Source organism: Syngnathus scovelli, chromosome 8, assembly GCF_024217435.2.
Source record: "Syngnathus scovelli strain Florida chromosome 8, RoL_Ssco_1.2, whole genome shotgun sequence".
Classification (NCBI taxonomy): Eukaryota; Metazoa; Chordata; class Actinopteri; order Syngnathiformes; family Syngnathidae; genus Syngnathus; species Syngnathus scovelli.
In genome coordinates, this window is record NC_090854.1 from 17,237,834 (window position 1) to 17,247,978 (window position 10,145).

The 10,145-nt window shown below is 45.0% G+C and overlaps 1 protein-coding gene across 1 annotated transcript; it reads right to left on the reverse strand.

Annotated features, from left to right (window-relative positions):
* Positions 1-1,414: 1,414 nt before the first annotated feature.
* Positions 1,415-3,701, reverse strand: cdk5r2b (cyclin dependent kinase 5, regulatory subunit 2b (p39)). The gene has a single exon (XM_049727625.2). It carries the CDS (start codon positions 3,463-3,465, stop codon positions 2,593-2,595), a length of 873 nt encoding a protein of 290 aa, XP_049583582.1. The 5' UTR covers positions 3,466-3,701; the 3' UTR covers positions 1,415-2,592.
* Between the last annotated feature and the right edge of the window lie 6,444 nt (positions 3,702-10,145).

Sequence of the window (10,145 nt, forward strand, 5' to 3'; positions counted from 1 at the left end):
GTTAATTAACTAGAACAGCACACAGAGACACCACCGAAATAGACCCACAGGAGGCAGTTTGGAAGACAAAAAAAAAGGGAGAAAGCAAATTTGTACATCTGGGGCAGGCTCCAGGCTACAGAAGACACACTTTGGTGCAATATGAAAGCCAATATCCCAAATGGGAGCAATACGGAAACGCTCCTCTTGGCTTAAAAAAAAACAATGCTGGATTGGATTTCGGCTGTTACACAAGACGACAAGCAATGAATGAATCGGGATGCAGATTGATGCGCCGCAAGATGATTCATCTGCAAATTAGAGGAAAACAAATTTCATCATACATATACGCCTCGGAAGTTATGTCACGTACGCAAAATGAGGCAACAGACGAGGAAAAGAACTAAAAAATGAAGTTGCTGAGGGAAGCCTCAGGTCACCTCCGTGTTTTCACACTGCAGTAATCGTGTTGAAGAGATTAGCGGGCAGGGTAGCAAAATAGAAATAATCCCAAACAGTGTCCGCCTACTTTGTTTACGTTTGCTAAACATACATACGAAATCGAAACGACATCGCAATTCCGATCCCGAAACGATGAATCGTGCTAGAACAAGCAGTAGTGGTGGTGCAGTTGACCGATTCATCATCCCGCCGATTATATTGGCTGATTTGAGTCCTTTTCAAATTGGTTTTATTAATCTGGAGCATCTCCAGAAATGTTTATTGAAGCACAGGTTGCGCACAAGATGAACATGCTTTCGGCTCTGAGCCGCTTACACGTTGTCCGGCTCTCATTCACTTGTCGCCGTCGCTATGGAGACGCAGCAGAGGAAGAATGCAGCGAGCGAGCAGACAGACAGACAGACGGACCGTCAGACAGGGACCTGGGCTGAATGCTAATAGTGCAGGCAGCCTCTTACATAAGACTGCTGCAGAATCTGCAATGAAGTCACAGCGTGTTGAAAAAAAAAAGTCTCGCAAGGGATGTATTCAACACGCATTTACATCTCGGATTCCAAAATTACACGGTGCAGAATTTCTATGAAAGGCAAACCGGTGTTTTTGTATATATTTTTTTGGTCTTGCCGTGTCCTTGTTCTACTTTCTCATGCTATTTTTTTTGGTCGTCGCAGTTTCCATTATGCCCTGTAAATAGAAACCCCGGCTCACTGTGTAGAAGTGTCTGCGAGAGAGAGGAAGGGGGGGGGGGAGGTTTGAGACTGCAGCAGAATGTAGCCAATCAAATGAAGGAAGCCGCCAGCCCACATGGACGAGACATCCTCATTCACACAAATCCATTCACATAGGCAACTTCAGAAAATGCTCTCACGACCAGATTTTATTTTCCCCCGCATCAAGGCGCTATAGATGTAAATGTGCGTGGACTCGCGACCAGTCCAGGGTGTACACCGCCACAAAATAATGTGCGAGAGACCATCATTGAAAGGATTTATTTCACCCTGCTCACCATAAACAATAACTGCACTGACCATTGACTGTATAAACATGTAGCGAGATTGAATTGTCTAACGGATCACTAGCAGCAGCTCACTTACACGGAATGAACAAATGAACACTTTCCGGTCAGGTTGGAAAACAAACTGTACAAAATTCACCGCTCCTTCATTCATAGCTGCAAGTGTAACAGATTAATGGCAAATAATCTGGCGCCTGGGAGAAAAGGTTTTGGTAGATGACCATAAATTGTGTGCAAAACGTCCAAATTTTGTTCACTGTTGTGCAAAATAGATAAATTATAAATAAATAAAATAAATAAATAGCAGCATGACTTTCCGCTCCGAGCAATGGCGTCACAACACAACATCATACAAACCATGTTGAGAACTAATGTTGCCAAGTTACACTTTGTTGTCTACGTGTAAACTCGCTTTCGTAATCGAATTGATAATGTAGAAATGTGCAAATGACACAGCAAAGACTCACATTCATTATTTACAGAAAAATAACATTCCGGTGTGTTTTTGTTTTGTTTTTTTTTTTTGATACGCTTGGCCCACAAATGAAATCATGTCACATATGAACAATGTAAACAATATCGTAGCAGGCAAAAGACAATACAACGGTTGGCACGTATGAGATCATCCAAGTATTTTCTTGGAAAACAACAAAAATACATTCATCTCAATACAGTGGTGCCTTAAGATACGACTGCCTTGACTTACGAGTTTGTGGATTATTTTTTTTTGCGATTCAAGCATGAATATGCCTGATTTCATTGGCGGCAGTAAACGTCTCAACATTCAGACAGCGGTTTGAATAGACGTCGTATCTCAAGGCACCCTTGTGCATGTGTGGGGGTGGAGGTCAGCACCCTGGACAGCTCCGCCTGCATGTGCGCTTAACCGCAATCATCTATTCTGCTCCTCGAGCGCTCTCTGCGCTAGAAAGCAGGCTAATTATGAATAAAATTACCATGAAAATGTGGTTTGTAACAAAACAAAGGCAGGACAACACCATTGATGGCATGCGCGAGTTGTTGATTCTCCTGCTGTCTAAACACACTAATGCCGCATTGCTATCTTGAGCGATATCCAGCCTTTAGAATTGGCCTTTACATTCAAAGCCGCCCTTCTGTCATTTGCTCTTGGAGCGTCAGCGGTCCAGGTTGGCCTCGCTGGAGTCCCTCTGGCTTTTCAGCTCTTGAAAAACCTCGGTGAAAAAGTGCGGGTCCGCGTTGAGCTGCAGCATTTTGCCGCTGAGCCGCTCGATGATGCTCAGCGAGGTTTCCCAGAACACGTCCTTGTTGGCCTCGATCATGAAGGGCTTGAGCGGGTAGGAGATCTCGTTCCCCATGTAGGAGTAGGCTAGGTACAAGCAGGTCTGGAAGGCGCCCTGCAGCTCGGCCGCGCTGGCCACGCTCTCGTCCAGGGTGTCCTCGCACAGGAGGTAGACGAACACCACGTTCGCCGGCGTGATGAAGCCTTGGTCCTGCCAGCCTTGCAGCAGCAGAGTCCGGTCGATGTTGCGGAACCACAGGATCACCTCGCCGCTATTTAACTCCTTCAGCTTGAAGCAACGGCGGCACACGAAGTCCCCCAAGCAGCGCAACAGCTCCCCGGTGGAAGCCTGGATCACTATCCGCCGCGGGGACACCACAACGGCCGGGCTGCTGTCTTGCTTCAGCGCCGGTGGCGGCGGCGGCGGCTTGCTGCTGCCGTTATTGTTGTTGTGCGCAGGCACCGTCGGGACCGGCACCGGGATGGGGGCTCGTTGCTTGCGTTCCTCGCTTTGAAGGCTTTTCCGTAGGTTGTCGCTGTTGCGCTGGGCCACCTGGGCGCACGGCGGGTTGGGGTTGGGGTTGGGGGTTGGGGTGACTTTCTTGGCGCTCTTCTTAGCCGAGCTGGCCACCAGCTTCTTCCACGACAGCGACACGAACATGGAAGGCCGCTTGAGGCTCTTGTCGCCCTTGTCGTCTCCGTCGATCACCTTCTTGGTGGCGGGGGAGATGGAGAGCACGGTGCCCATGACTGCGGAGGAGAGCGCCGCGGAGGTGGCAAATGATTCTTCTGCTGCGGTGTGCTGCGGTGTGTGTGGGGGGGAACACAAACGCGTGGAAGAGTCACGACGACGTTATGGAATCCATGAAGATGTTCGATGTCTGTTCCGAAGCGATGTCTAGTCCACTTGAGAACGTTGGAGGAAGACTGCATTCGATGCGATTAGTCTGGGTCTGCACGAAGCGGCTGGCGCAGCCTCTTGATTGACGTGGCGGGCAGCCAATCAGAAAGCTGCACACTGATCCAATCACCCAGTGGACTTTCAAGTACCATTGATGGCCTATATAGACGTGACCTGCACTCTTTTAGCTCCAGTTCTGTCTTTGCCCTGAGACTCATTACCTGACTCTTTGGATCTCTCTTTCCCATAATGGGATAATGAAGGGTAATGGTGTACACAAACATATATTAATTGTCTGTAGTAAAGAAAAATACCAAATTACGGTTGAGATGCTGACATTCTAAAAACTAAAGGCACGTTTGGAGTCTTTGTATTGCACTTAAAGCACTACCAATGGCTTTCAGTAGGCTACTGTTTATATTTTGACAGGTGACATTTATGGTTCTAACTTGAGAATTATTTGGTTCTTATTTGATGCGGCAGTTAGATCAACAGGTGACATTTATGGTTCTAATTTGAGAATTATTTGATTCTCATTTGATGCGGCAGTCGGATCAAAAGAGTTTTAGAGTAAACATTGTCCAGTGACGTCATTGAAAATTAAATTGTCGAGACAAAATACGCAAGTAGTAAGTCTCTTACATAATCCTGTCAAACTCTTGAATGGCTTTCTCCAATTAGCATTCCGTGTCGTAGTACGTCATTAATCTGACGAGCTAATTACAGGAGTGCATTCGTGTGTCAGGGAATTCCAGGGCCAATCCAATTAGCTCGGGAAGAACAGGCCCCTCGTTGCAAAGTTACGTAGGCACACACTGACTTTCCATTCAGATAAAGAGATACTGCATGTAAAGCGTCGTGATATCAACATGTCCACTCTGTCGAGTAAAAAACATTTCAGAAATATATTTCATAAACAGTTTGCAGTCAGCTTGCTACGTGAATCGTAATGTGTTCGTACAATCCAGCCATCCACACAAAAGTGGCACACAAAAGTCCAAGTCGGGCTGCATTTTATTTCATTCTGACATTTTGGTCCCAGACTGTCCAAAAAAGTCAGATCAGGGATTTGTCCATTTGTTTGTGTCCTTTAAGTAGTCCTCCATTTTGATATTGATAAGTTGGAAGACAGGTAGGAAAACAGCGTCACTTTCTTCACCTTTGACTTCACGTTTGCCAAAAACTGCTTTGGGTCGTATATGAATTGGATCTGCTTGACTTTGGACATGGCTGAAAGGTTGTTGACTTTGTTCTTGACGTTGGAGGCAAACTGCCTCGGGTTGAACGTCTCCCACAGGCTGGACATTGAAGCGAGATTCATCATGTTGAAGCGAGCTCCTGGCGCTTTGGGTCTTCATGCAAATGCGTTTGATTTGGATTCAGGAGATAATTTAATGAATTGTTGAACCGAGCTCTCTAGAATGATTTTCAGGGGCTTTCTGTCAAAGCTCAGAGTGTTTGGGTCAGTCAATGACAACAAGGTTGCATAGTTGGTGACATCATTTGACAAGTTGGTGACATCATTTGTAGCTCAAGTACTCTGCACATTAACCGATTGAGGTGCAATTCACAAACAATTCAATCTTAGTGGACACTAGCCGCAATCAAACACCGTACAGAGACAAAATGGCAAAATGGCCCATAGCCGTGCCGTCCTTCCCGTTTCACTCTCGCGTTTGATTGGGCCGCACATGTTCCAACATCAAACACACAAATACACCAAACCCGGGAACAGAGACCCGACGACGCTTTCATCGCGCTCACACAAAAGACGACAGTGGGATGTGACCGAGCGTAATGCATATTCTCAATGTGCCACTGAGATGAAGCATCAAGGTGGCCTTTTCAAACAACTAGATGGAAGGAAAAAAAAAAGCTGGAGAGGAAGTAGCAGGCGGATGTAAGACTGTAACAAACAATTCAGGAAGTTTTGGGCAGAATTAAACAACAAATGTAGAATAATATATAAGAATCATGTTCTAGTAACAGGGTGCAATGTCTCACTGCAACCAACAGAGGTCAGTGTTTGCTACTTTATGAGCGTTTTCAAAGAAGATTTACGCAAAAAGGGCAACACAAACAAACATTTTTGTGCATTTTACTGAGAAAACTAAACTAAACTGTCAGACAAAACCAAATTGTAATCATTGGTCGCAAATGTAATTGCCCAGCCATTAAAAAAAAAAAAAGAAGCTCATTCAACAGAGCACAGCACAACCCAATTGATGTACTACAAGTAAAACACAAAACCATTTTCAACCCGAACACGATTAAAATAACGTATGCATGGAGTCATTCCAGCACATGCTGACGAGCCAGTCTTATCATCTACATGATAATGTCTGCATTATCTACGCGCACTGCTGACTGAGCTGAATAGAAATGGGAAGAAGATCTTTTTAGCTGTGGTGAGCAAATATCCGCTCCGCATGACATGCTGGAGGCTTTGTAGCAGCTTCCACGTTCTGCTTTCCGTGCAGCAAGTCTGCCTCTCGGTGGCGATTCATCGCCACTGCCTTACAGATCAAGGTTCTTGCAGTCCTGTCCTATTCCAGCTTCACTGTTAAAATTAGAACAAGTGGTGATAAGCGTTGAAAAGCTTTGGTGTGCTTATCTGCAGCCACCCGAAGGCATATAGACACATTCAAGCCGACATCATCTTACATACAAGTGTGTGCTTGTATCAATTTAAATTTATTAATTTAAATCTAATTCATGCCTCAAAACGCAGCGCTTCCACTCTGATTTTGTCTAATACACCATCTTCTGTCTGTAATTTTCATCTTATAATATATAGATGAACAGTCTTTCCGTGTACTACCACAAGAGGGCGCTATTGTCTTCATATTGAAGCGCTTACGCCTTTCCATCCATACTGTAAATACTGGCCTGTGAGCTCTCAGCACAAAATATTGAAGTAGCTTGAGTTTTAAAACTATTCTTTAAAACCTACACGTTTCTAAACGCTTAAGTTGAAAGTATTGAGTCAGGAGATGAACGAATGAATTATTGTCTGTTCATTTCAAGAAGAGAATTTGATAGAGCCTGCCAATTTCTGAAAAAAAATGGGCAAATAATACCCAAATTGGGTCTAAAAGGAACACAACTGAAACCTTCTTTAGTGTCTTACTGTCAACATCTCAATTCCCCTAACATAAAGGCCACAGTAGATAATTCCAAAGTTCTCACACAGGCTGCGATGCAACGTGTTTACACTGTCGGGAGTTTCCTGCTCCACAGGAACTGGACCGTCAAGTCTTTGATGCGCCGTAGGAGCTACCGAGAGAAAAGATTCAAGTCATGACGCTAAGCGGCTCCTCGCTAGGATCATGCAATATGCACAGCAGATGTTTCATGTTTTGCGCTCGTCTTATGATGGGATCTTTTCTTCTGCAGGGTTGTATTTTTCCCAAAATAATTCCATCTACATTTAAAAGCTGCTCGAAAACCGTTATTTGTTATTACAGACAAATATAGTTTCAATTCTATCCATTATTAGTGCGATAAATGAGACTTGCTTTGGCTAGGCCTGTATCTCCAAATGTCTGCCTTGGGCCTGGTGCCCCCCCCCTCCTGCCCCCACTTTGTGTCTCCAAGCCGGAAGACATGACAGCAAGCCCAGCACGCTCGCATGTGCCCCAGCAGAGTGCTCACCCAGCGCCCGAGAAGGCAGCCAAGGAAAACAAATCAAAGCAACCAAAAGACTCTATTACTGGAATGCGGCTTTGCTACGCCCACATTGGGCTTCAACAGGTGCGGAGAATATGTGCTGGACACTTTTCATTAGGGAGATTAGGAGCTCTTTCCCAAGTCCCAGCGCAAATTGGAACACGGCAGGGAAAAGGAAAACGCAGCTCCGGAAAAAGCTACCGTTTGGTCAAGCGTTAAAAGGATCCTCAAAAATAGAAAAGGAAACATGGTAAATTCCTCTCAAAAGAAAATTCAAGATGTTATAAAGAAAATAAATAGAAAATCCACCAAATAAATAAATAAATAAATAAATAAATAAATAAATACATAAATAAATAAATAAATGTTTATTTGTGTGGTGGCACGTTGCAACCCAAAGCAAATGTGTGAAAGGCGGCCCACGCTAAGCATGACGTCACAATAGAAAACATCTCCTTTCGAGTCTTCCACAACAAGCGGCTGCTCATGCGGCTGTTGTGTTTGCAGCGCCACCCCCGAGGTGGACTTGAAGCCCGCGGCGGAGGCCGGCCGCTATCGTTCCCCCCCTAGCTTGATGTGGTTTGGGAGGACATGACTGGGCCGAGCGGGGCCCCCGAGTGATCAGTCGCGCGGGAACATCTGAAAACCATCGGGCCACAATTAAAGAGCTCGAGAAACGATCACGACCAAACACGGGCTGTTTCCACGGTATCAAGTCAAACATTTGCATGCGTGTCATGTGTGTGCGTCTCTGCGCCATGTGTGCGACTTGCGGTTGGGTGCCACAATCGCTCGCAGTTGCTGTTGCGCCGCTTTCCCAGCTTGACCGAGCACTTCCACATGTTTTCTCGCCACCTAAATGAGAGCTAACCAAACAAATAGAACGTCAAAAAAGCAGCGGTGGGCCTAGCCAAGGACAAATACTTGAACTGAAATTGATTTGGAGTGTTTTGACATTTCATATCCGTCAACTTTCCCAATATGATGTCATTTATTTGAATTTATTTCCTTTGACTAAGAATAATGTTTTTTAACATAACCAAATTAAATACAATTGAAATTGAAGTTAATTTATGCGTGGGCATTGTGCTGCTCCCTCTGATGTCCCTCTCGGCCACTAGAGGCAGTATAAGAAATAAGAAAGACTGAAGCCTTATCACACTTCAAAGTCAAGCGAGTTGACTTCCATCTTCAAATATAATCAAATCAAGGCAGGACATGAGGCATGGATGTTCTTTTGCTTCTCTCTCTTGCCTCGTAAACGGACGGACGCACGCACGCACGGCGGGGCCTGGACGCCCGGCACGGTGCCCGAGTGGCGCGCTTTGCTGTGGTCTGAGCGGTCGAGGCTATTTCACAAAAACCCTTGCTGTTGGCCCAAGACAAGAGCTGTAACTTCCCATGACCCTCGGCTTTCATGGGTCACATTTGTCCTCCAGTGACCCCAAACATGACTCTTTGCCGTTTTTTCTGTTATTGTTTCTGATCTTGTCGTCTAAATGAGCAAAGGAGCCACTGACATGATAATATCGGGCCACGTCAAGGCTAATGATCATGCTGGCAGTACTGTTAGCCTACCACGGCTAGCCGCAAATCCATCCAGTTATTCGATGATATCATCGATTTGAAAAAAATGTCAAGCCTCAACATCAGATAAGCTCGTAAGCGAAGGCGGCAAATTGATAGCTTCAGTCCGATTGGCGTATTTGCGTGTTTGGTGTTCTTTGTCATTTGTAACGCAACACCAATAATCTCTTGAAAGGCCACACGAGGTTTTCTACATTTCAAGCGTTTGCCTTCTAATTTTGGGCTTGTTTATTTTCATTTTGTCTTCTTTCTTCTCATGAAGTCTTTGTCCCTTGTGTCGCTTTTGACCCAAAATGAAAGAAACTTGAAAACATGTATGGCGTTTGTGTGGCACCCTCTGATGAAATCTCCAATGTTTTGCTGCTGGAGGCAGACAGTCGCTTCCCCCGGCCAGCGCTCACGGACAAAAACAACATGAACCGCATGGCCAGGCGGAGCGAGGCTTGGCTCCTAACACTCTGGACTTACGGTAACATCGTCATCAGCAGCAGCTTCTAAAAAGCTGTGTGGCTGCAGACGACTTGACGACAAACAGTAATGATCTAATTGTCATTAATATGATTCATTCTTCACAGATGATAAAGAATATATGCCTGTTAGTGTGGTTATGTACTACAATTACCCACACCGCCAGATGGATGCTACTTGTTAGCCTGTCTTTGGCATTTCCCATTATGTGTTAGCATTAGGCTAGCACACTTAAAGACCTGTTGCTTTTTGATTATTTTGCTTATGTGTATATATACTCTATATAACATCGTTTTATAGTTGATCTTTTGAGATTAGATACAAACTAGTAATGTAAGTGAGTGGTTGACATTTTGTTCCTCTTTAAGTCTTTGACCTTAACAGCATGGGCGACTTTAACCAACCAAAGAAAAGCAATCGTCCGGGTTCTTGTGATCAAACACGCAGTCCAAACATTCGAGAGTAGATTGAAGTAATTGGCGCTAAAATGACGCCATTGGAGGATAATCCCTGAGATGATGTTCAATGAAAAGAGTAAGTTGGAAGGCCTTTTTAGGGCATCAAATAGCGTCCGTCGAAGCACGCGCGCTCACGGGCTAGCAGTGAGGTCGCGCGCGGGTTAACGCGCTGATGTGCATTCTTGCTTTCTTTTTCAACCCCAAATTCCACGTCAAAAGAATGGATTTGACGGAATTCTAATCCAAAGGTTATTTCCCAAATTGATGCGCACCACACGCCAACAGAGGGCGCAATTTCCTACACTTTTTATTTTTGAAAGCCCGACTGGCTTCAACACCTGCTCT

Coding starts and splice junctions, on each gene's coding strand:
- cdk5r2b (XM_049727625.2), bottom strand. CDS start 3,465: ATGGGCACCGTGCTCTCCATCTCCCCCGCCACCAAGAAGGTGATCGAC.